The 27,900-nt window shown below is 36.8% G+C and overlaps 1 protein-coding gene across 9 annotated transcripts in view; it reads left to right on the top strand.

The window, feature by feature from the left end:
• Positions 1 to 27,900, top strand: part of USH2A (usherin) — a 379,342-nt gene that overhangs the window by 235,095 nt on the left and 116,347 nt on the right. For all 9 annotated transcript variants that reach the window (XR_007903998.1, XR_007903997.1, XM_051783908.1 and 6 more), the window contains 4 exons: positions 6,021 to 6,171; positions 6,342 to 6,484; positions 14,794 to 15,422; positions 26,681 to 27,015. Coding sequence is in view for 7 of the 9 variants with exons in the window: in XM_051783908.1 (XP_051639868.1) it covers positions 6,021 to 6,171; positions 6,342 to 6,484; positions 14,794 to 15,422; positions 26,681 to 27,015 (1,258 nt within the window). In the remaining 2 variants the exon portion in view is untranslated. The remainder of the gene's footprint in view (positions 1 to 6,020; positions 6,172 to 6,341; positions 6,485 to 14,793; positions 15,423 to 26,680; positions 27,016 to 27,900) is intronic.

Here is a 27,900-nt window from a genome sequence, read left to right as displayed (position 1 = left end):
GGATCTTGTTCCCTCTATTCTTGCCACATCTGTCCCTGTAAATAAAAAGAGACAGATCTGGTAGTTTCTCAAAGCTACTTCACAGAGATATTTAATTCTCTGGTAACCAGACTCACAATTAACCAGCAGGAGCTGTTTGTTTAATTGCAGTTTCTGCCTGATTTTGTAATACCATTCCTTATGTTTTTTCCTCATAGTATTTAAAAAAAAATTAACGTTGTTATATGGCAGTTATTGGCTAGTCATCCTTTTAAACAGTCTGATGAATAATTAGTTTTACTGGGCAGTTATAAATTCTAGCCAATGTCTTTATTACAGGTATTAAAATCATTAATCATTCAGCTAATTGCTTATTGGCATTCTTTTGTAGCTTTTAGAGTTTAGTAAAGTTCTTGCTGAGTAAGATGGACAAACTTCTACCTAGCATGAGGAAGGAAGGCAGTTTACTTCTTATGTAGAGGTAAGGTGACAAATCTATAAGACATTTTTATGGTGTTGACCTCAGTAAAATACAGCACTTAGGAACTGAGCATCTCTTACACATATTTTTACTTGAGACCCAGGCCCAGATTGGAGGTGTTGAGGTTGTACATGATGAAAAGTTCATTAAAAGGTGGGAGGATCTCTGATTTCAGGGTTTTTTTTAACTAGAACAGTATTAATGAAGAATAAGTAAGCCTGCTTTGGGATTTCAAAAGACAATTGTCTTAAACGTCAGGTTTGCAGGTCATGGAATAAAGCCTAAGTTGATTTTTAGGGCCTTACTAAAATTGTGCTCTGCAACTTGGAATACCAGATAGTGCAAGTGGAGAAGAATCTGCAGTTAGAGCTTACACACTCAATTGAGATACAGATAAATTTTAGATTTTTTTTCAAACATCATATTTTTTTCAATGATATTGTGCCTTACAAATACAAGTAACATTAAAGATTGGATTTACTCCAAAGTTTATGAAGGCTTTAAGCTACTCCTTTATGTCTCTCTAGTTACTTTTTCCCCAAACACAGCTTCCTTACTTCCCAAGGCAAATGTGCCAGAGAGGGGAAAGCAAGAAGGCCACCATGAACCTTTCACATTTTATGTTTCCAAGTGCATGGTTGCATGTTGAATAAGGGTGTGTTGTCCTTAGTGTGTGTATTATTAGGTATTATAGGAGATATAACTGTAACTGAAACTGTAACTGAAAACATCCATCAGTGAAATTATAAAATTAGAAAGAAAATACAAGAATATTCTGTGCATTCTCTAGTCTTTGAGAGTGTGAAAAACAACATGGTTGAACATATATATTGAATGAAAAAATCAAAACCAACTGCTTATATTCACGATATGCCGAGAAGGAAAAATAACTGGGAAAAGAGGGTTAAAAACCAGACCGGAGTAAACTTCAATGAACCTGTGAAGATAAGAAACAAAAAAAGCAATCTTCTGCTTTGCCAGGAGATAAAGGTTTATAACTAGCATGCCGTTCTCGTGATGACATATGGCCGAGCATCATGGCCTGTCTTTCACTGAAATAAAACAAAAACACATGCCCATGTTGAGAATTATGGGGAATGCAATGACTGGAATTATTTGGACTGAGCAAACAACTAGATAACAGGCATACCTGGGAAAATCAGAAGAAACAAATGTCAACGTGCAGAACATATTGCCTTAAAAAGTGCCATAATGAGATGATCTCAGTATGGGCACCTAAAATAGAAAATAAATCAGGAGTATCTGAACAAGCACTACAATGAGATAAAGAAATGGGGTTTGCGAATTGAACCTGGAAAAGAGGAAGAGTAGTCATGACAGAGCGACACATTCATCTAAAGGCAGTCTGAAACTTTTCCTTGCTGTTATGGCACACACTGTGGAAAGCCTATTTTCCTCCTCTGTAGTTAGATACCTGCAGTTATCATTTGCATCCATGTGTTTGAAATATATTTTATAAGGTACAAAGATATCATCTGTGCCAAATATTTTATATATGCAGATGTGTCAAATTTTAGAATTACATTTACATACTCTTCTAGCTGCCTATCTAGAGATATTATGGATACAGTGGGGCAAATATACCTGATCACTGTTAAAAGCAGTGACACTTCAAAATTGGTGTGAGTTTGCACCAATTTAATAGATATGTAATCGAGCTCTACTGGTTTTCTTCTTCTCATGAAAGATTAATAGTGCAGATATTTTTATGACTAAATAATCTAGTATTGTCCTAGTGGTTGTTCACCTTTTTATAGTCCTACTCAGTCATCTACTTTCAGAGAATTTACATTTCAGATAAATCCTCATGATAAATATAATGAATAACTCTCAGAAAAAAATAAGCTTTCACCATGGAATAAAAATTTAAGCACAATCATTTCACACAATGCTTGCTGTCCTAAAATAAACAAATACTTAAGCTGTTACTGCATATGTTGTTTAAGATAAGGAAATTGAGGCAAGAAGTTGAGGCACTTTTCAAAGGCTGCATAGCACATTACTGGCTGAGCAGGGATGGGACCTTTCTTGACCTATTTGCATGTACCTGAGTATCTGGAAAACAATGTATAATTGTCATCTTGAAACAGCTTTCAGTTTTTATTGTTTTGTGGAACTGTTTATTAATTCTTTGATTAGAATTGACATCTGATTAAATATTTTATTCTGCCTTTGTAGTCTCTTCATATACGAAGCATGACTTTCTGCCCTGCTAAGTGAGAATTTACTGGGCTAGATGTTGATTCAGTAGGTTGCAAGTGGAGTGCTTGCCCCCTGAGGGTCATATTAAAGCTCAAGGGGAGTTTTTTGAGCAACATTGCATCTTAAAGATGATATATCAAGCTGATAGATACATAGCTCTTCTGTTGCGAAATTCACAGTAGAATTATTGCTTGTTGCCAGTTATTACTTGGGTAGTAAGGAGTCTCTTGGGAATATGGATTGGATAAAAAGGGTTAAGCTGAGGGAAATGTTACACTGAAGACCTTGGTGATGAGGAGTGTTCGAAATAGTCAGAGGATGTTTTGTGTGCAAATTAGAATTACCATTTTGGGGGGTAAGTGCTCTGTAGTTTTAATGAGCAAACCGTGATTAGTTTAATAGAGTGCCTCTCTCATTATGACTCAGCAGAGACTTGACAATTTATTTGCTATACCTTCCTGCCCCCCTACCCCATTCCTTTGGAAGCATTGAGCTGAGAACACTTACTGGTGCATAGCTGAGGGCATTACCTGTGGGCTACAGGAAGTCTTTCAAATAAATAAATTTGCTGTATGTTCGAACGTGTTGGTTTGAAAGTAGTGGGCTTGGCTTGTTCTACAGGTCAGTCGACTTTCACAGTAGAGATTTGTCCAAATTTTCTACTCTTCCCTATGCTGTGCTTTTGTTGGTAGAAGAGATTTGAACATTTAGCAGAGATTACCTACGCCATTAAAATAACATCGACACAGTGGAATTGTTATTGACATTTAGACAGCTACATCTTTGTTTTTTGATGAACATTCCTGTATCGCTGTAATAGCCACCTCTCTACATACATAAAGATTAATCAGAGCTTTTACTTTGTAGATCTCAGAGAGCTTTACAAAGGAGGATAAGTATTATTATCTCCGTTTAACAGATTGGTAAATGAAAGACAAAGGTGAAGTGATGTGTCCTGACAGAACTGGAAATAAATTTAACGCTTCTGCCTCCTCAGTGAGTTGCTCACACTGTCTCCTCAGTAACAATGTGAACTTTGGCTTCCTGGCCAAATTACAGGTCAGCTAATTAGATTCATTTTTAGATGTAGCTTTTTTTCCTGTGTAGAATTTCTGGTGCATTTTAAGCTGAAGACAGTTTAGTTTTAAATGAGGTAGTACCCTGCTTTGAAGGGATATTGAGTTTTCCCATTGGTGTCAGCTTATAAAAATACTTAAAAATCCTCTACTACAAGTTTTTACATTAATTGTGTCATCTTTATCATGCTGGCTCCATTTACCTGCTAACAACTTCAGGAATCACTTTATAAAGGATGCCAAAATAATTCATGATTATCTGTGAGTATTGTCCTTTACATCCATAAGATTTAAAACCTCTTATTGTACAACTTAAATCCAACATCACTTATGTTGCTGCTAAACAGAACAATGTTAAGTGAGGTACATCTATTTTCTCCATTTTACTGTGAGTGAACTTCACATACAGACACATTTGGTGTGCAGATGTTTGTTTTTGATGGCTCAGCTGGAGGAATATTGGGGGCTGTTTAAGTTAAATCAGCCATCTTCTTCCCTCCAAGTTGAGGTGCTCACAAGCTTTTGATTGGCCTTGAAGGTATTGGCAATGGATTTGCAGACCATGAATTACCTTAGTCTCAGAGATCCTCTGGATTTGGGAACAGGAGGATTTTCAGGTTTCCTTGGGATTTACTGGAGCCTTATTGCCTAGGTCTAGTAACAGCAGCAGGAGGGAACATTCAAAGGCAGCCAGGCTGGCTCAAGTCCCCAGATATGTTTTCTTTTTCACAGTGACAGAGAGGAGCATAAGGGAGTGATGGAAGCTGGAGATTCTGTTCCACTTCATCGTGTCCTGAAAAAACACAGGAGGGCTGCAGGGCTAGGGGCAAATTCTCAGAAGTAAAATACCTTGTCATAACACCAGTATTCCAGTCTTTAGTAAAAATTTTGTATGAGAACTAGCAGACCTTGAACTTAAAGTAAAGGGAATAAATATCTAGATTGGAGCAGGGTATGTCTTGTGCATTTCTACATAATACAATGTAGAACTGGAACTGAAAAATTTTACTTAGGTATAACTATGTATAATCAGAGTAAAAATGTCGGATCCTAGTTCACATATCTCTGTATGTATATATCAGTATAAATAAAAAATTATTATAAAAGACTGATGACTCTCCTTTTTGGAGTCAGTGCATCCTTTCACCTGTTTCAGGGAGAGAATGATTCAGACCATGCATCACAAAGTCTCTTTCTTTCCTCCTAGTAACCAACTCATATACAAGTGGTAAATGAAAATCATAAAACTTATTGTAAGTTTACTGTTGCTCATCTTAAAACTTCCAACTTACGCCCTGAGGCTTACAACTACACTTAAAGTTACAAATCTGTGAGACTGTTTTTTTTTCCAATACAGAGAAGAAGAAAATAACAGCAACTAAAAACATTTCTGTTGGAAAGACCAAAGGAGAAAAGCAAATAGTAACTACTGGACCATGAAAAGCAAAACTATTATACAAGAGTTTAAATTACAAAGACAGTAACTTTCCAGTATTATAACTCTCTGGAAAAAAGCTACAGAGCTATGGCTACAGCTTTACATTATATATAAAGTTCCAGATGTGTTTATATGCAGAAAGTTCCTTCAACAGATTGATTTCCTCTAAAGAAAAAAAAAAAAAGCCATAAACTCACAGGTGCAAATTGGCATAGTTCTTTTTACTGCATGCAGTTAAAGGTCATTGGTGGTATCATTACTGACATGTTTTGATCTGCAGTTCCTTGGACTTCATAAAAATTAATTTCCTTAACAAAACAGTGGACTAGAGTCTGAGATTTCAGTGAATCTATTTTGATTTCTACCCAAAGACATTCTTTGCTTAAAATTTCTTCTGTTTTCTTTTAAATTATTATTCATTCATAATGGTAAGAAGGTATCTGAATGATAAAAATTCTGATCAGTTTTACTCTTGCTCGGTAGCATTTCTGTGGGCATTTTCTTAGCTTCTCGGGGTGGCAGAGCTGGGCACAAGGAGAAGTAGATAATATTTGAACAGGTGGTAGAAAATATGTTGCTTCTGAATTACTTTTGGTGTTTGGAGGTTTGCTTTTAGCAAAATGATATTCACATAACTGTGTTGGAAAGAAGAAAATTAAGAAATACCATTGTTCAGTAGTGAAAATGTTAAACTAAATGGACCATGTCAACATTACTTTTGATCCTGAGGAACAGTTTTTCCAGTATATGGAGCATTTTGTTTCCACGCGGCATATGTTCTCCATGGTTTTCTCTGCTCTAATTCATCCATGTTTTTCAACAGCTCCAGATGGCGTGATGCCTCCAAGGCTTTCATCTGCCACCCCGACCAGTCTTCAGGTTGTCTGGTCTACACCAGTTCGCAACAATGCCCCAGGCACGCCCAGCTACCAACTCCAGATGCGGCGGAGGAATTCTGCTGGTGACATTTTAGAGTACGCAGACCATAGCGAGACCACCGTCAAGTGCTCAGCAAGAGAAGTCCTGTTATCTTAAATGTGGCTCACCTTTAGGGTGGCTGGTTTTGTTACAAGATGTAATGTTTTAGTCTTTCTTTAAGTGCTGAGATGCTTTATGATGTAACTCGCACTGTTTTTCTTTACAGTTTGCTTCCCACCCCTACTGCTTCTTTACAACACAGGGTTGGAGACCTTCAACCATACACTGAGTATGAGATGAGAGTGGTTGCCTCCAATGGTTATGGCAATGCTTATAGCAACTGGACTTCAATGACTACAGCAGAGGACAGTAAGGATCTTATTTAACTCCCTTTAGCAGAAAATATAAATAATGGTTCAGCTGCCATTGTACGTAATTTCTATAAGTTATCTAGCTTTTTCGGTTAAATAGCAATTCTATATTTCCTTCTGTAATACTAACTTGCAGGAATGACTCCTAAGAGATCAAATCTCTCTTGTCTTACATTTTCATTAAAAAAAATGAATATTTACATGTATATTTTGTGAAGCAGTATCTTATTTCTGTGTATAGTATCCCTCTGTCTGTATATAGTTCATATACGGTTAGTTTAAGATACACTGGTAAGTACAGCTTTGTAAATGGCATTTCTTTATATTCAGGGACTTGATTCTGATTTCAGTCATATCAGAGAAAATAAGTTGAAGTTAATAGTATATGACGGTTGCCTTATCTCTGTGTTGAGAATACTTAAACTGTACCACAGCTGAACAGAACTTTTCATTCCCAGTGATCTTTGTTAATTCAAAGTAGTGATCTACTGGACAAACTGGGTTTGTCATTGTTAATCCCATCACTTTCCTTGTTAATAGTTCTACATACTGCAGACTCACTCTACATGATTTGTTCAACAGTCCCTTGACTTAACAAACAGGTATCATTATATAGGTACAACCAGTTAGTTGACCGGGTAGGATTTTGTACCTGATTCAATATGTAAGCAGAAACATATGATGGATTTTGAGCTTGTTGTTCATAATACATATAGAAAACTCATAATTTCCAGATTTTTTAAAGAAGCTGAGCCGTTAATTTTCTCCTACAAGGTAGCAGGATATCTAATAGCACGTTTTTGGGAAAAATCTATTGGTTTCAAATATATTAGTAGCCTTCTTTTTTTTTTTCCAATCAGTAATGGATAACACCATTGTCCCAATTTTTAGAGAAATTAAATATTTTCTAAAGAGATTTTTCCTGTTATATCTTGTTAAATAAGAAATTAAGTAATTCTGAACAGGAAAAGGCAGGGAGGGTGGGGAGTGTTTCATTGCCTTCTCAGCCTTCACACCCCACCTTGTGGACTTAACGCTACTTAATACTGATATGAGATCTGCATTTCAGACTGTAAATTCAACCTGATGCTTATATGCAATTGTTGTAGTAAATATTCAATGCTGGTGACTCCATTTTAGTCCCTTCTCTAAATAGATAGCTGTCTTTCTTGAGAAAACACTCTGAAGAAAATATGTGTGTTCCCACAGTTGTAAAACATTTTTTCTTTGAAGCTGAACAAATGATTCACAATGGAAAGTTATCTGATAAATTAATTTAAGCTCCAAAGGTATAAATACTTCTATAAGCACGCTACCTGTAACTAATTACCTAATAAGTGTAAGTTCTGAACTTGGTCTTTAGACACTGGAGCTGTCTTATCTACCTGTAGATCAGAAATCTTTTCTGAGATTTAGTTATTTCATTGTCATTGTTTGTTAACAAAAGTGGATAGAATATTATTGAACTTGTCTACATTCATAGACTAAATGCAACCAGTCTCCTATGACTATTTTGATCAAATTGCCATGATTGTTTAGCTCTGGTCTGATGGTTCATAGTGTTGTTTCTTCTCAGATAGAAGGAGCACGGAAGTACATTTATAAGGTATCACTTGTTAGTAATATAAAAATTATTTTTGTGCAAAGTAGTAGGTTTAGAATTTTAAAATTCTCTTTTGAGGAGTTTGAAATAGGGCAGAAAACCTACACCAGAGATGCATTCCTATATAGTCTTTTTGAACATGTAGGTCACCTACTGTATAGAACTTGGATGCTCTTTGTGCACCAGCGTGAAGTGCTACCTTTGCAAAACCTGGCTGCAAATATGCCTTAAGTTAGTATGGAAGGTAGATGTTGCCAAAGGAAACTTAAGAACAAGAAAATGAAAATATAATGATTTTTCCAGTGTTTATGCAATTGAAATATTTTGAGACTGACAAACAACTCACCTTTTCTGCTATGATGCTTCATCTTGTTTCTTAGCTTAAAACAAAGGTCTGTAGTTCATTTATAAACTCCATGTCTCCAAGGGGAAAATTATTTTCCTTAAATTGTCCTCTTCCATTTGCATCAATATTGCTAAAGAATATATACTGCTGTATCCCCAGTATCCAACAACCCTTGTAATTTAAAAAAAAACGGAACCACCCAACTTTCAGTGGTGACAGAGGTCTCTGTTTTTTGGTGTCATTGTGGAGGGCTGCCATCTGTAAAAGGATATTCAGCTCAATTGCTTAAATTGAATGATTGTCATTGGGTCTAAGCAGTATTTTGTCAAGGTTTCAACATGTTTCTTGTAAAACTGCCTATACTGACAGTTTGTTGCAGAAGTACACAATAGCTGGCCCTACTCACCAGTAGGCTTTAACTGTTTAAAGTACAATTTAACGGTAGAAATTTCCCATATTTCTTACTCTGTTGAAATATATGTGTGTACACACATTCTTACTGAATTTTATTCAGTGAATATATGCCTTTTTTTGTTTCACCAAAGCATAAAGTATCTATAGGAATAAAATATAAGCATGTGTGCGTGTCTATGTGCACATAGACTTGACAGCAATAGATGTAAATCAACACACCCACTTTTAAAGTCAACAGTTCTAGTAATACAAGATGATTTCATAATGTATCTGTGTATTATATTTTATTTATCATAAATACCTAGTAAAATAGGAGGATATTAAGAATGATAAAAGAAAAATTAGCAAATGCTGCCATAAAAATCTCTTGTTTCTGACAATGAAATGCCTTAATATTGAGATTAGTAGGTTTGGGGTATTTTTTAATGCAAGAAAAAATGTAAATTATTTTAAAATACTTCCATTTACATGATAGTGACACTAGTAACTGATTCCATGCATTTTTTAAAGTCTAAACCTGCTCATGGCAGATAACAATAATATACATACCTCTGAATATTTTAAAACCTGCTAAACATGCATTAATAAAAGATGTTTGTTCCAGTGATCTTGGTCAGTATGGCATCAGACTATTCACTGAGAGAGTATCTACAAATAGAAACAGTTGATGAAGTTTCTGGATTAGAGCTTACTTTCAGTAACTTGAATGTAAATTTAAGATAGCTCTCTTGCAATCAATGTGATGACCACTGAACTGAGAGGTCAGTATGTACTGTTGAACTGAGAGCAGAATTTCTTCCATTGCATTCAGAAATAAAATGAAATCTTCTAGATATAAAAAAGAAGATACCAGTTAGGTTTTCCCTTTAGATATGGCAAGTCTTTGAACTATCTCAGAGGGGAGTTGCAAAGGTGTTGGTTATAGTTACCTAAAGCTGGCCCAATGGCAGTGCCTGTGTTCTTACAGTGTAGATTTAAGACTCACAAAATTATCTTGGCTGGGAGCAATCCACATGATGTGATTTTTGATCAGAGGGATAGCTCCCAAATGAGAGAGGTGTTTTTTATAGTGCTTGAGAAAATCTGTCTTGGTTTGGACAAGTTTTGAGTTAGCAAAATCATCTACTTTAAAGAAAAGTTGCCTGTTACTTTATTTGCTTTTGAATGTCCCAAAACCTGTCTGCAGCCCAATGAGTTCCATAGAGCAGGACATCTCAGTCACCAGCATGTTCTCTGTATTGGCTACATTTCAGTTCCCTGAGTCAGTGTACAACTCCAATATGGAGAGCTCTTAAAAAAGTCCTTTTAAATGCACCTGGCTTGCACTAGCTGAAAGTGAAGATTTTGCGAGTTGCCTAGCAGGCAGTCTAATTTTTTACTTTTTATTTCTTACATAAGTGAGTGCAAGTCCATCTCTTTTATACATAAAGAAGTTATAGAGCAGCCCAGTGTTTATTTACAGTAAGTAATGTCAAAAGTACACAGTAGTCACTGGAAATCATTGCATTTTGAAGTTGCTAGAGAAAAAAAGAACAATTGAGAAAAAACAAAAAAAAAAAGTAATAGCTCCTGCAATGTATCAGCTGAATGTATCAGCTGAGCTATTTCTTGTCAAATCTGGGAAGCATTATTCCTGTCATATAGAGTGCTATGGTGTACTCCTCTGGCATGCTTACCACAAAGCTTTGGTTCCAGGATGAAGAGCACTACTCTCTTAAAGGTTCCTGAGGTAGAAAATAGAGATAGCCAATGCAGAACAAGAGGATAAGTGGTGCAGTTCACAACCTTTGGAAGCATTTGCTTTTTTTGGTGATTATATTTACTGTCTGAGAAGACAAGTCTCCTATTTTAGCTATATAAGTTGGGACCAAATAATTTAGGTATATAAACTAATCCACAAATAGTTGATCTGAATGTGGTCACTTCTGCTCAAGAAAAATAAATGGAAACGGAAGCAAGAGAAGACAAAACCCAATGAGGTGATAAAGGGAAGAGAAATTCATGTGAAATACGTGACAGGGTGAATAGTGAAAGGAAAGAACAAATTAAGCTGATTGAGTAGTGTGGCACATATGATAAGATGATCCTATAATAAGTAGTACTAACTGCCCATACACGCCTACAAGTTAGGAATTAGAAGTTTCTTAACGGGTAGAACTGAAGTTGTGGAGCCAATGGAACATATGGAGCAGTAGAGGGCAAAAAGTCTGAATACTCTGAAGACAGCTCTTAATACATATCTGAAGGGGTTCATATGGACTGCGTGTCATTGCATGAACAGCTTAATGACTTTTGAGTTCTGTGATCTGATGTGATAAAAGATTTCTGTGGTCCCTTGTGCCGAGAGCTACAAAATTTGGATTTTCAGTAGTATATAAAAGACACCACAGTTTGTTAGTATGTATAATTTCATTGTCCATGTTCCTGAAAAGAGTAAATGATTCCAGAGTAAAAGGCGCAGAATTTTGATTCTGCTTAGTGAGAGAGTTTGCCAGCAAATCAGGTATTTCTCATTAGCTGTAAAGGGCAGTAGTCCAGGTACACATCTTAGTATATGTCTTATTAAATGTAAGTGTATATTCCCCCGAAGCTCCTTGCTTCCCAAAACTCACAGCAAGTAAACAAATGTGTGGTTCTAGTCATGGAGTTAAAAAATATTAATGACGGGTTTGTGCCTTCATTTTAAGTTGAGTCTGAACTTTTGAAGCAGATGACCCAAATAGCCTGCCATAAAAGATAATTTCATTTGCCAAAATGAAACTACCTTCTAGTATTAATACTGTAATGAAATGGTTTGAAATATGAACTAAGACACTTAAGGAAAAAGATGCCCACTGTTCCCATGTTTAGTAGTTAGTTTTATAAACAATTATGTCCATGTAAAAAGCTTTATGATTTTATTTTCATCATTGACAGGCTGAGCTGTGTAGCTGTCATACTTTGCAGTCTTCCCTCCAGTGACAACCACATTGACAACATGTTATACTCCACATTGATTTTACAGTTAAGGAGCTGATTGTGATATATAGGGATTTTAAGAATTCAGCTGAGAGGCTGACTTTTGCCTTTTATCATTCCATTAAAATTTTATAACCATCTTTTTCATGTCATTTCATCCATGAATTCTTACTTTAGAAAGTGATAGCTGCTGCTGTGAGCATAACTTTTTTCATGTTCAGAGCTTTTTATTGTATTAGCAAACTATCCCAATTATAGTTAATACTCATGTTTTACATAATTGTGGTGACCCTTTCAACCAAGGAGTATCGTACTAGTTGATTTGTATATAGAATTAGATGATTCTGCTTGCCATTTAAAAAGAAGCTGCACCAAATGAGTGTTGGGGACCAGGATTTAATGCTTTCCCATCCAGTGGGGCCAATTAAGCATCTCTCAAACGTCTTGTTTGAACTCAGAAAGTCTTAAAAGTCTCTCTTTTAAAAGGGCAGTAGGGAATGTGTGGGTAGGTCTGCTAGCTACCAAAATACGCTTTCTGGAGGGGAGGAGGAGGGACTAGGGGGACCCAAAGTTTAGGTTTGACAGCTCCTCCCATACATTACAAATTGTCCTTAAGGAATCAGTCTGAACTCTGTTGGAATTGAAGCTCAGGTTCAACTAATTACCATGAATGTTTCACCTGTAATGCCTGCAACTTATTCAGCAGGAGTAAAAAGGCTTACCCACTCCCTTACAGCAAACTGCTTGAATATTGGGGGGCTTTCTTTGATCAGTTTTCTTTTTTTTTTTTTACTCCTGCAGAAGCTCACAGTTTAATAGCTTATTTATGAGGTATAATTAGATAAAATGCAAGTTTGTGGTTCAGTGGTATTATATTTCAGCTTCTCTCCCCATTAAAGTAGAATTTACAGCAATGTATTTTCAAGGTCTTCAGTTCCAAAAAATATTTTTCTCTTTCCTGTCCACGCCCCCAAAAATTTTTGGTTTACAGAATATATATATAATTCAGATTTACATCTCCACCTCTTCATCTTTCATTGAAGTCTAAATAATGGACTGAATTTTGTTCCAACTTATGACCTAATTGATTTTACCCAAGAGTACATGCAAATACAATTTAATTACTCTTTACAACAGATCATCTTTTGTACTTGCAAATTCAGAGATCTAAATTAATCCTAGAGTGCACAAGCATTAAATACAGAACTCTGTCCTTCTTATCACTGTGAGTAGAGCAGGATATGTGATCCATCTGAGCTTTATGGAGTTGCTTTGTGATGCATCATATAATGAAAGGGAAAACACTGTTACTTTTCAATTTTAAAAGCAAAAAAAAACTCCAAAAAACACTTGCTATACCAATTTTTAAGACATCAGTGGAATCTACCTCTCTTTGTATGTGAGAGAAGAACAAGGACTTCAGCTGTTATTCTAAAATATAGAAGGAGTAACTTATTGTGCTGAATTTATTTGGTTCCTTTTTCCCCCCCCTCTCTTTTTTCACTTAAAAATTATCAGGAATTATTTGACTTCTTGTGAAATAAATTATTTTTCCTATAATGTTCCCTGTGGTTTGGACACCAGGAATTAAATGATAGTGTTGTTGACTACTATGGAATTCAGCATATACTGTGTTGTGTGTCCTGAAGTCTTGGCACACCCACAATTACTAATGAATTTTAAATTTTTGAACCCTTAGCATTTGAAACTTAGCCCCCTCCCTTTGCCCCCTGCCCCAAATCCCAAACCTAAAGCTATTTTAAACAATTACTAAACCCAAGTATATATTTTTTTAAGATTTCAGTAAAATGTAATGTTCATAGAAAAATCTCATAAATGTCAAAATTGCTATGGGCACAATAGAGGGAATATAGTATTTTCTTGATCTGCTGTAGCAATTTATAGATTTCAGGATGTGGTTTATAAGAATGCTAAATGTTCTGGAATTACAGCTGTTACTGATCAGTGATTGAGCCAGATTTGTGTTATTGCACCATGTTCTTGCTTGTACCTAGAGAGCAGTAAAGCCTCAATATAATAAAAAGCACCTGCATTTTAAATGAAATTTCAATTGAAAAACTTAACAGCCCTTCAAATTGCAGAATTTAACGCAGCCCAGTAAAGCTTAAATAACACTTTGCCTCCACAGGCTGAGGGTTTTGCATTCAAGGTGACTTGATTGTGTCGCATGGTGAAATTATTTACAATTAAGGAATTTCTCTGGAGGGCTGCAGAGTATTTGCTGTTCCACAACACCTATGCAGGCATATGGTCGGTCTTTTTCAGTATTCATGGAAGCTCCTGAACCTTTATGATAATTGAATCAGTTAGAGTGCTGAGTGGAGCAAGCATAAAACCTGTTAACCTAAAGGTCAGATCTGTGCATTGTTTATTTATCAGTAGGTGAAAGAGCTAAATCGGCAGCTTCTGTCACAGTCGAAGTAAAAAATCACCTATAATATTAACAGGGAGTAGATAAATTGCAAAAAATGGATTAGAATTATAAACAGAATGAAGTAAAATATTGAATATATAATGAGAGATGCAGTAGGGGCTTACTGAGCTGTAAAATACACAGCTTTGTTATGCCTGTGCTGTTGGTTGCAATTAGTATCTGGTGCTCTAGAAAAACATCAACAAAAGCTAGAACGGCAAGTATATATTGATACCAAGCTGTACTTTTTCTCCACATGTTAACAGCATTGATAGGGCATTTTTGAGACACAGGACGAAAAGGGACATAGAGGAGGAGGGAGGAAGGTTGGGGGGAGGGAGGGTGAGCAGCTTGCCTTTGAGAAGAGAGCTATATTCATCCCGTGACTATCTGGGCCTACGTTTTCCAAAGAAATAACCTGTTTAGTAGATCTGAATTTCATCATTTTGAGCCTCATTTGATGAGTACTTTGCGCTGATGCTGATTTTACAAATCACAGTCTATTAGTAATTTTTCTTTCCTTTTTTCCCCCCCCTTTTTTTTCTGTTACAGAACCCGGACCTTTAGATCCACCACTTCTGCTGAATGTTACAGCAAGGGCAGCAAGCATCATCTGGCAGCATCCTTTAAAGCCAAATGGCTTTATCACTCATTATAATATTTACCAAAATGGCAAACTGCATGCTACAGTGCTAGGAACTAACTCTAACTGCACTGTAGAAGACTTGCATCCTTACACTGTCTATGTGTTTCAGGTAGAAGGATGCACTTCTAAAGGATGCTCTCTTTCACCTGCAACCCCAGAAATACAGACTCTTCCAGATGCACCTGAGGATATTCCTGCTCCGGAGCTCTATTCTGATACTCCGACTTCTGTGGTCATATCCTGGCAACCACCTGCTCGCTCAAATGGTGTGGTGGAAAATGTTACAATAGAAAGGAGGGTGAAAGGAACAGAACAAATATCAACTGTGGTGTCTCTCCCTTTCAGTCAGTCCACAAGCTACATTGACCAGAGCAGTGCTCTGAGCCCTTGGCAGAAATTTGAATACAGAGTGCTGATGAGCACTCTTGACGGAGGCACAAACAGCAGTGACTGGTCAGAAGTTACCACTAGACCATCAAGACCTGCTGGTGTTCAGCCACCTGATGCAGAAGCACTGGGACCATATTCAGTTCAGGTAGGAATAATTCTTGTGGCCTCATGGCTTTGACATGTTTTCCTTGTAGCAACTGTGTATTTAAGAGAGACATCTACTGGCTGAGCCAACAGACTTCATTGCTGCAGGGGTAGTTGAATAATTAGTGTCTGTCCTTTGGCTCAAAAGCATTAGATTCCTTTCTGGTTTTTTTTCCTTTACACAAGCCTCTGGCATTATATTCCAGGTCATTTTCTTCCTTACACACCTGATGTATTTTCAATATTAAACTTGAATGATTACTTTTAACTTCCTAATCAGATCAAAAAATTACCTACTACCTTCTCCAAAATTTCAAGACTTCATTAAAATGCTAAGAAGTAAGAAAGATTTTTTTTTAGTGTAATTAAATCTTCTGTGTAATTATCAGATCTTTTTTAATGGCTAAGGAAGAAAAAAATTGCATTTTTGTTCTCCTGATTTACGAAAGAAGAGTCTTACAGGACTACCTAGGAAGTTTTCAATTATTCACATCATTCTGTTGGGAATGAACTCTAGAGGACAGGATAACTACCATTGTTTTGGCTTGCATACAAACTTCATTCAAGGGAAATTAGTGTAACCAAACAAGAGGGATTTTTGTAGCTTAGAAGCCTCTTTTGTGTAAATACACACATGCTTCCATGGATTCAGTCTTGTACTAATGCCAAAAGTATTGGTACAGTAGCTTGCTCACCAGAGCACAAAACAAAGGACATTTGCATAAGATTGAAGTTCATCTGTTAGATTTATTATTTTTGGTATACAATGTATTTTCAAAAGGTAAACAGAGTGGTGTTACCAATGCAATCTGAATAGTTTGAGAGTATGAATTTCAGAGTAAACCAACACTGATTTTTTTGCTTTGTTCACACATAATTTTAAGCTATGAAAAAAACCTAGTCACCATTAGACAAAAAAATCCTGAGCTTTTAAAATTATGTTTTAATGTCTGAGGAATTGTGTGTTATCTCTGCATTAATAGCAAATGAGTTCAATATGAGTACAATGATTACTGTAGGAATTAATAACGATCGACAACTGGTAATTATGATGAATTGCCAGACTGCTTATTGAAGGTTTTGGTGATCTTCTTCCAGGACTCTGCCCTCTGTGCTTCTGTAGATATATCTTAATATACACCACAATTTATAGTAAAGCATTTTTCATGCATTTACCCAAAGCTGCAATGATGAATAAATAGTAGCTTTAGTTCAATAGCATGTTTACACACATGTCCACATTTTACTGCCTGAGCACACTGGCTCCAACTCCAAGCACAAAGAATAAGTCACTGCAACTTTTAAAATTTCAGTTAACGTAATAAGAGCATAATAATTTTATATCTTACCCCTCTTTTTATTTCTCCAAGTGCAGTCAACACTTGGTCCTAATTTTAAAGCCTGTGAGTTATCAGAAGTTGTACCATTCTTTACTGGATGTCTTTTCCTGAGATCAGAGGTGTATATTCAGTTGTATTTTTATTGTATTTTGCTCAGCTCCAAGATTAAGTAATCTACCAATTCTAAAGGTCAGTTTGGTCATTTATTTCTTCTGAAATCTGAAGTCAGGCAACACTCTATGATAATTTAGTTTCAATATAACATTTCTTTTAAAGTTTGGGTTTTTTTCTTACTGAAGAGTTCAAATGCTTCTTTTCCTTGTTCTTCCCCAGTCTGTCATTATCATTCAAAACTCTTTAAAGCCCTTTAGTGTCTATATTGTATGAACTCCTGTATGAGTAGTGGTCCTATTTTGTGTCACTGCTGCTCTTGTAATCTCAGGCTTGCTTTTTCCCACCTGGAGACAAATACTTTTTTGTTCTGTTAAGACTATTTTCCATCAAAGATCCTGAAGCCTGGATGATTTTATTTCCATGATTAATTTTTACTGTTAATTTTTATTAATTTTAAATATTTAAGTTAAAGTGTTCAAAATAGTTACAGGTGGCAGCATTGAATTGAAAAAAGTGACTTATGTATATGCCTTTCCAAATTACTCTCTTCTGAGTATCTCTTCTCCTGCTGAATTCTCTCTCTCAGTGTACAAAACATTAGTATTCTTTGCTCATACAGACATAAATTCTTGTATTTATCAAGTATTTTATTTTGCATAATGTTGTTCCATTTGATATTCATCACAACTGATCGAAAGTTGGGAATACTTGGTAAAGTTCCTGTGCAGAGGGTATCCCATGGCTGCGACATCATTTCTGATTTCTAAGATTCCAAGACTTCTTAAAAATCTTAACATTTCTCTTACTTGGCCAGGTCAGCAAGATATTTATTTATTTTTTTAGCATTTATTATTCTATTTTGTTATTCTATATTATGTCTTAAAACAATTGAAAGAAAAATTGAAACAAGTTGCAGAAGAGTTCATTGCACTTCATCACTGAAGAGATAACAGATAAGGCTTGTTGCACCCAGTAGTTTTCTCACCTTCTGCGTGTTTGCAGATGGGAGCACCAGAGGAATTTCATCTTGCTTGTTGGTCTTCTTACAGATCTGTCAAATGGATTAGCTTGCTATTGGTGGTGTTGTTTCTTTCTCTGCACTTTTATGGCAAATTCATGTCAAGAGTAGTAAGACCATCCAGTGGGCTGTGCCATGTCTCTGGGGCTGTCTTGTGTGTATGCTGTGTACTGGGACAATACAAGAAGAACAAGGTAGCACCTGTTTGCAAAACATTTGGGGTTTTTTGCCCTACTCTCTTAAACTAGGCTTATAGATCTGAATAGCTGCTCTGCAAACCCAGTGTGTCCCTTCACCCCGGATATACGCTAGTTGCACAGGCAGAACAACTGTGCAATACTGGACGAGGTTTCCTGTGTGGAAATAGGATGGATTTGGTTTGAAACTGCTTTACATTGATGCCTTTAAGCTCTAGTGAGAATCCTAGAAAGGCATACTTTCCCTGCTGAGTAGACCAAGCCCACCACACCTGCAATGCATATATCATCTATGCAGTGTTCAAATCAAATTTGTGGAATCCTTTGTGCTGTACAGTGCTCTTATCTTACTCCGTGTCAACGACAGTAACTCTTAAGCAGAGGGTGGAAAACAAGCCGTCTCTTTTGGAAGGAGATTTTAATTACCTCTTCCCCTAGAAAGAGCTGTCCTCCCAGGTTAGATCGGGAGGTATCAGAAGGGCACTGTGGGAAAGATTAGCAAGAGGCTCCTTTACCAAGCCACGGTCGCAAATCAATAGAGGCTTTCAGCTGTCAGTGCAACCAATCCCTAAACCATGAGTGCAAATATTTACTTCTACTGAAAACAGAGAGAATTCACAAAAAAGAGAAACATATTTCCATCCCTTTATTCAGTCATAGAATCAATATAAATGATTCGAGGATGTGAAGAATTCAAAATGCTCCAGGATAGTACTCACTTGAGTATACAGCTTATTTTCATAGACCAAAGCTTTCACTCTGCAAGGAGGAAAATATCAGCACAGGAGGTCACTCTCATCATAAACACGTCTGATGTGTATATGCTCCTTTAACATTTAATTTTAATCAGAATGGACCAATATCTCTCCATAACATTTAACTTGCTTTCTTTTGTGCAACAGAAAGTGTAAAGCTGTCAATAATTTTTAAAGTACCCATTTTGGTGACACCTGCATGATATTTTTTAATATTTGCTGAATTGATAATGTTCATGGTAGCGGAGTATAATGCGCAATAAACTGCTTTTGTGGTTGATTAAATGCCAAAGTGAAGTGGAGGTATTCAGCAACTGCAAAAGCCGTTTATTTAGTATATGCCAATGCCATGAACATTATTCCTGTTACACAAGATTTGCTATACTCTAATGTACAGAAGTAGAAAAGAAATTGTTTCCTTTTCTTGTGAGGGTTTGCAATTGCTGTGCTGCTTCAATCTCACACTTCACACTGATATGACATTCAAGAATGTACCTAGGTTGAGTGGCTTGAGAAAGAGGCTGGTTTACACAGTGAATAATTATGTAATGGAGTTCTTTGTGTAGGAAAAGCTTTATGTGGCTGGGTACACTGAACTGAATTAACTGTAGTGTGCTAATTGTCCAACTTTGCCCTTATAATTTTGATAGGACCAATTCCCTTTCACTGCTGGGGTTCTTTCTTGAGGACTTTGTCCTGGGAAGGCAGGTGTAGTCTTGATTATTGGCTTAAGCAGAGATGTGCCGATTCACATTGGCCTATTTTGTTCTCCCTCACTGACCAGTGCCACCAGCTGGACCCTGATAGAAAAAAAACTGCAGCCATTTCCTGTCATTCTTCATGTAAATTTTTTCTCAAGATAGAAGTTGGTATAAGCTGTATGTACTCCTGATGTTTCTCTCAAGGGGAATGAATTTTTTTCCTTTTTGATGCTTAAAGAGATTATAAGATAATGGTTTCATCCTGGTTGGATGGAATAAGTCCTTCATTGACATATAGTTCTTGTGCTATGATATTCTTTCACAATAACATCATTTACTGAAACTTCCTGTAATTTGATTAGATACAAAATGAGAAAAATAAAAAAATATTATTATTTCATTGACTTCTCTCTTAGTATATATTGTATATGTTGCCTGCGAAAAATAAAGGACCCTGGTGATTCTGTAGCACTAAACTGTCATTCATCTTTCTAATTCCTTTTATTTTTTTTTGCATATTGATTCAATATCATGTAATTGATTTTTCTTGGATTATTTATTTTTCCTAAGTATTTCCTCATGTCTTCTCCGACTGAGGAAGAGTTACAGGCTTTTTAATTCCATTGTCATTCACGTTTGTTGTTACAAAGAGATGACAATCTCTTACTTTACAGTTCACCTGCCATTCTTTTCTTTGTATAGAAGAAACTGAAGCAAAGAAGGCTGATATTCCACCCTGCAGATTGAACAGTGTCATTAATTTGCTGTCCACAGGATCTTCAAGAGTTGCCAACTGTACTCTTTCAGTGCAATAGATTATCATTTATTGCTACAGAGCAATAAACTCTTCTAGTAGCTATGTCTCAAATTTGACTACTAAACTGGATATGCAAGTGAGCAAACGGAAATAAACAAGGCCCTATTTTTATAGGTGTCTTCTGTTCTTCATCACCACAGAAGCTGGATAGTGGACTGCTAAATGCCTGTTGTTTTGTAAACAGGCTGGGGCTAAAATACACAGGAAGAGATTTCAGCTGACACATTTAAGGCAATATACCCCGTAGTTAGAGTTTGAAAAATAATGTATTTTCCTTATCCATTTTCTTCCTACAGAATAAGTTATAGGCACATGTTCTGGAGCTGCTTTTTTATCTCACTCATTAATGTTTGCTGCCCTGTTAAGTTGCTTCTGATTACAGATCACTCCATGATCACTGAAGTTGTCGACTAACAGTGAGATGATCCTTCAGTGTTTCTCCTCTGCAGGTTACTGTGTGGCTGAGAATGAGACTGTGATGACCCTTCTTCTCTTCCAGGTTAAAATCCTCTGTTGCCATTTCATTCTCCAAATACTTCAGTCTGCAGTTAGCCAAGAACATAATTTTGAGAATACAAACAACACTAATACCTAGGCTTTGTATGCTAAAGGGAGATGCAGTAACAGCTTCATACTGGGAAGGAAAAAAAAGGGGGGTTGGACTTTGTTCACCACACTTCCAGTTTCATGCAGGTATGCCTGGTTCATCAGGGAAAATTGTTTAGGAGCAATCAATCCTTGTGTGAAGATTGCCATATGATGCTGCTAAGGTCAGTGAGACCTTGGTTCATTTGGCACATAAGTGCTGCTTGAGTAACTTAGGATATTCCAACACCCATAGGAACAACCTTAACTTGCACACTAGAGGTTTTCCACATGTTAGGATTGTGATTTCTTGCACAGCTTGCACATTTGGTACAGATTATACAGTGGGGTGAACTAATCAGGGTTTCATCAGCTACATACCTCTGCCTTTGATATAGTTGAAACACTCTAGGGTAGGTGTTTAGAATCATAAAAAATGTTCTTTCAGCTTTCTCAGTACTCCAGCTAAGTTGTTCCAGAAGTTTTTGTAGTAGCAATCTGTTACTGCAAACTTGGTCACGCTATTCTTCTGTGGTAGTCCTTGCTGAAGTTGGATGTAACTCATGTGCTAAGTGTATGAGCCTAATTATCAGTGACCTCTGTCAGAATTTGCATTTCTGGTATGATCCTGGTTCTTGATTGAATCCCACTACAATTTCTGTTAAGACAGATAAGAACTTAGGAGGAAGTTCATCTCCCAGCTGCTTTTGTGGGGCTGGAGTATGGTCAGAGGACTCTAGTCCATTGGCTGGAATGCAGAATTAGGGTAGCAGGTCTTTTTTTGGAGTTTTGCTTTTTTCTGATATGTGAGTTATTCTCAGATTTAGTCTTTACATCTCTAAAACTGGAATAATAATATTTGCAATTTGAGACTTACAGTGTGCTTTGAGACCAACAGTGAAAAGCTCTCAGTAGTATATTTATTACATTCTGTTTGTAGATGTTACAAGCAATAGCTAGGAGAAATGAGAATAAAATGAAGCCAAACATGCTGATTTAAAAGCAAACTGTCGAAGCCAGGCCTGAACAGTAAAATAGCTACACATGTGCCAATGCCTCTCTTCACGTAGCTCAGAATTAAGTTGCAGGGTTCCAACTGCTGTCAAAAAAGGAAAAAAATTCCAAGGTTATAACTGTTTAATGGGGAGAAAATGACTAATTTCTGTCTCTTTAAATTTTGTGGTGGAGAAAATAAGGTCCTTTGATCTTTAAATGAAAGCTTCCAGAGTCATTACATTGAATCAGTTAATCTCTCCCAGTAGTTACCTTATTCTCTCTTCCTCATGGGCATCCTCTTTCATGGTCTCAGTGCTGAGCTTCAAATCAATGAACAAACTGTTACTGCTTCCAACACAGCCTGTCTAGTGAGCTTTCCCTCTTTCATGCATTGCCAAGCTCTTACCTCAAACCTTGGCACATCAAAGTGGAGAAGAGGTCCAGTAGTGCCACGTGTGTTAATCAGGCTGTCTCCGTCATCTTCATTTACACTGTATGGGTCAGGCTCTTGACAAGAGATGTTTGTGAAGGATTGCGTGTCCTGTCGTTCCCAGGTGACATAGATAATTCTAAGCAGGTCAAGGGACACAGCAGTGTCTGGAAGTACCCTTGGTCATCCCCATTATCTAGTTCAAAATATACTAACCAAAGTTAGTATAAGATATCCACGACCAGACAAAAATAAGTTGCACTGTATGTGCTGCTGGCTGAATAATTTCTTGTTCATATGGGTTTTCATTTCTCTTAGGAAAAAAAAAAAGAAATTTCCCTGTGTAAAACCATGAAGCATTTCTGTTACTTTCAGTATGAGATATTCTATCTGCTAGTGCACAGCACATGATGTGAAGTAACACCTGGGAGTTTTTTCAAGTATACCAGCTAATACACACACTATAAAACTCAGGAGCTGAGGTTCTGGAGCAACATCTGTTCTCCTGCCATCTTATTAATCTGTTCCTTTATGTGAAGGGGTTACAGTATATGGTGAATCTATCACAAGTTGTATTAGAGTAATATTTTGGTTTTAGACATAAAAGTTAGGCATCTAAAATGAAACATGATTAAAAAATTACTCCCCCTGTCTTCCAGGAAATAAGATTTGTGTGCTGGTTTCAGCTAGGGTAGAGTTAATTTTCTTCACAGTGGCTAGTTATGGGGCTGTGTTTTGGATTTGTGCTGAACAAAGGGTTGATAATATAGAGATGTTTTTGTTATTGCTGAGCAGGACTTGCACAGAGCCAAGACCTTTTCTGCTGTTTGTACTGCCATGCTGGTGAGGAGACTGGGAATGCCTGGCAAGCTGGGAGGAGACACAGCTGGGACAGCTGACCTCATCTGATCAAAGAAATATTCCCAACCATATGACCTCATGCTCTGTATATAAAACTAGGGGAAAGAAGAAGCAGGGGAAAGGTTTGGATTGATGACGTTTGTCTTCCCAAGTCACTGTTATGTGTTATGGGGCCCTGCTCTCCTGGAGATGGCTGAACACCTGCCTTCCCATGGGAAGCAGTGAATTAATTCCTTGTTTTTCTTTGCTTGTGTGCATGGCTTCTTTTGCTTTTCATATTACTGTCTTTATCTCAACCCATGAGTTTTCTAGCTTTTACCCTTCCTATTCTCTCCCTGATCCTGCTGGTGAGGGAGTGAGTGAGTGGCTGCATGGTACTCAGCTGCTGGCTGGGGTTAAACCACAACAGATTTGGTACAAGGTGAATGTTTTTAGACAATTTTCTCTTCTGAGAGAGTATTAGGAGGAATTTTCCAAAGTATTTGGCATACAGTTCTTTTATTAGAAGCCACCTTGCATTAGGCAACAAGTAAGAAGGCTTTTTTCACCAATAATGACAGATTTTCTTTATTAATATTCCTAAAAAAGACTGCAAATATATTATCTTCACCGAGGCAGAATTTTAGGATAGGTGCTACACCTCAAACAACATTAACATAATCATGGTTGCATATGTGAGTGTTTTGCTGTGATGTGTCAGACCTTAAAATCATCTGTGCTTCTTCCAGCAGCTTCAAAGAGATGTCCCTGAAACTAAAGGTGAATCATGCTCATTCCCCTCTTTCTGTGACACAGACAATGCATCCAGTGTGTGCAGTATGGTAGCAACAAAAAGCACTGGAGTTGGAAAAAATCTCACCTGAAATTTATTGACCTACGTGCTTTCTACCTTGTCATGGTTTAACCCCATCCAGCAACCAACTCTCATACAGGCACTTGCTCACTCCCTCTACTATGGGATGGGGAAGATAATTGGAAGAGTAAAGGTGAGAAAACTTGTGGGCTGGTATAAAACCAGTTTAACGGGTAAAGCAAAAGCTGCATGCACAAGCAAAGCAAAACAAGGAAATCATTCACAACTTCTTACAGGCAGGCAGATATTCAGCCCTCTCCAAGAAAGCAGAGCTCCATCACATATAATTGTTACTTGGGAAGACAAATGCCATCACTCCGAACATACCCCCTTCTCTCTTCTCCTGCCAGCTTTATGTACTGAACATGATACCGTGTAGTATGGGAGATCCCTTTCATCATCTGGGGTGAGCTGTCCCAGCTGTGTCCCCTCTCAATTCGTTGTGCACCCTCAGCAGGCAGCTCAGGGCAGTGTCCAGTTAAATTTTTATATCAAATTCTCCATCCTTGCATGTCCAAGGATTGTACAGCCTGTGTGTGCACCGTTGCAATTTCTGATTATGTATCTCTTACTTTTCTTTGCATTTGCTTCCCTTGTTTCTACTTATGTCCTTTGCCTCTTGCTCTGTTATGGGGGTGAGAGACAGAAAAGACCTTGATGCTTTGTGAGCACTGCTCAGCAATAACAAAAACATCTCTTTGTTATCAACACTGTTTTCAGCACAAAACCAAAACAGCCTCGCAGTAGCTGCTATGAAGATAGCTCTTCCCAACCAAATCCAGTACAGAGGTGTACTTGAAAACCTTTTCTGTTGTCTGTGCTAATCATCCGTTCTTTTCCGTTTCCTAGGCTTATGACTAGATTACATGAACTACTTCAAAATGAGAGATTTGCTCAGTGTCTATCAAAATGGTACAGAATCAATTCCTACCCTCTGTGAAATTTTTCATTGCTTTATCATTAGTATGTTCTTTATTTGTTTGATCATGATTTGGGGCCAGAAGTAACAGAAATCTGAATAGAGCATTTGATAATTAGCCAGAGCTAAGCCTTTCCTATGTGGGCACCAATAATCTTGGTTTTCCTGCCTTTACTCAAGATCACCCTGTTTCTAATTCTCTGTTTAATAGTATTCCAGATTCTGTTATCAAAACCCTTCAGCTTTCTCCTGCACTTTGCTGCCAGGTTTCTTACAAGTCTGATGGCCCAAGAGGTCCCTCTGTACCTAAGATATAACATTTTGTAATCCCCAAGGGTTTTTAAAAAATCATTTCATAAATCAAGCTTCTCTGTTTCCATAGCTGTGTGTAATTGTGCATATACATTTTAAAAGATACATTCAAATTAACGGATACTAAAGTATCTTGGTATTACTATTTAACGCTTCAATATTGTCTTTCTTCATTTTGTTCTATGCAAACCTAGGTTTTGTGCATATCTATGTATATCTAGATTTTCTCCATTTCTATGTTCTTTGCTATGTTGGATTCAATCCTTAATTATCCCGTACTTGGGAGGAAGAGAGACAGCAATTATTATAGTTTAGTGGGTGAACGGCAAGGAAAGCAGCCTCAGAGCAAAGCAAAGCTGCTGTGGTTTCTGCACTGGGACTTCTAGGGAAATAAGGATGAATAGATGCTTTTACACTACCTTTATGAAAGTTTGAGATTCTTAATATAGTTACATGCCGTTATTATGTCAGTCTGAAGTCCCCTCTGTTGTGGTACCATGGCAGAAAGCCTTAAAAAAGAATTTAGAACAATCTTGCACTTTATAGTGCAATGATTTGAGTGATTCCTCAGTGGAGCCGGTAAGAATAAATATATATAACAATGTGCTTTAAAAGAAAAAAAAAGCAAAACTTAAAAAAACCCCCACCTAACCTCAGTTTAGTAAAAGTAAAACCACAGTGAGAGTAGCAGTATGAGTATGTATACATATGTGTGTGTGTGTGTGTATGTATATATATAAATATATAAAAAACATTAATTCTGTATGCAATTTTCAATCTTTTTGTGATAAAGTTTTCTCAGTATAATTTTATAGCTTTTAAAATGGAAAATTGTGCCTCTTCTTTGTCTGATACTTACCAGTGTAATTTGTTAATGAATAATAAAAGGAAAAACCTACATATTTCCTCATATAAAGAGTGCCGGAAAATCTGTTTTCTTATAGGAGCTAATGCAGTTATATATTTCTGAAAATTGTGCAAACGCAAAATAAGATTTGGTTTTACTCTGCCACTAATAGATGAGCACACCAGGTAATACACCTTAAGAAAGTGACAGTGATACCTATAATAATAACTTTTGCTAATGTATCTGAACGTGTCATGGAATTTTGAGTGACATGGAGCATTCACATTTTACTGGTGAAACAAAATAGATTTTTCAATGGCTACAGCTGTTACTGCAAATCTCACTAAAATTAAAGATTAGATTTCTAACTGATGTACATTTAAAAATAAAAGTCTATTTTGATGAAGAAGGAAAAGAACATCTTCAAATCCCGCTTCTGTCCATCTGTAGCATGTTGTGTCTGTATTTCTGAAATCTGTTATTTTAATTATTTTTTTTCCCCCTCCTCCTTCAGGTCTCGTGGAAACCTCCTCTGATACAGAACGGAGAAATCCTTAATTATGAGATTCGCATGCCTGATCCACGAATTGTCATTACTGGGAACCCTTCCTCAAGGTTAAGTCATTTGGTGACTAATCTTATACCCTATACAAACTACTCTGTCACTGTAATAGCTTGTACTGGAGGTGATGGCTTTCTAGGAGGCTGCACGGAGAGTTTGCCTACGAGAGTGACGACACCTTCAACCATTCCTCAGAGTGTTAGTCCGTTGTCTGTGACTCCAATCAGTGACTCCTTTATAGCCATTTCTTGGCAACCACCACTAAGGCCAAATGGTCCTTATCTGAGGTAAGTTGCAGCTGAAATAGCAGTTGTCTTTTCCATACCTAAATCCAACTCAGAAAATTCTGAGTGATGCAAGCTTTGTGTTGTGATCTCTTAATTTCTGACATTTTGAAGTTTCTCTTTAGGGCTCAGCAAAGAGCAAGTGTGTTGTCTGTGCTGGAAGGCTCTGGGTCTTTCAGATCAGTGCTGTTTGAAAAACCAGAAGTAGTAAGCACAGGATATTTGCAAAGTCATAACTAATTTGGGCTGCAGCATCAGCCACTTTTTGGTGATGAGTTCAGGCAACAAGTTCCACTGACAAAATGATGAGAAAAATATGAGATCTCTGTAAATATGAGTAACTAACACATCCAATATTCTCAATACTCTATGTGGGTTATTCCACATTAAAAGAAAGTGACCATTTGGAAGTGTGATGACATAAAATAATCTTCAAAACTTAAGTGATGAATAAGTTATAAATGAGACAGTGCATGAGAAAAATGGAAGTTAAAATCCTAGAATTTAGGGTTCATAGCCAAAATAGGAAATGAAATAAGTGCTGAATATAGCAGGCTGGATTTCACCACAGGAACCAAAGAAAGGCATCTCCTCTGAGATTTTTCTGCAATGTTGGAATGGGGATCTTGATTTAAATGTTGATTACTGAGTGCGTGTGTGTAGATATACATTAAAAAAATATGGATTTGAGTGCATAAAGGTTTATAAAGACAAATATATCTTTATATATACCCAATAAAAAATGTCAAATCTTTCCTTCTAGTGCTTTAACGTATCATGAAACACTGTGCATGGAATTATAACTCTCTCCATATGTTCTGGTTGCTAGCTCTCTTCTAGGTGCACTGATGGGTTCAATAATTATCATGTAATGCCATTTCAGTTGCG

Source organism: Manacus candei, unplaced genomic scaffold, assembly GCF_025592945.1.
Source record: "Manacus candei isolate 608988 ecotype Guabito, Panama unplaced genomic scaffold, ASM2559294v1 h1tg000017l, whole genome shotgun sequence".
NCBI lineage: Eukaryota > Metazoa > Chordata > Aves > Passeriformes > Pipridae > Manacus > Manacus candei.
This window is presented reverse-complemented; position numbering and strand designations above follow the sequence as displayed.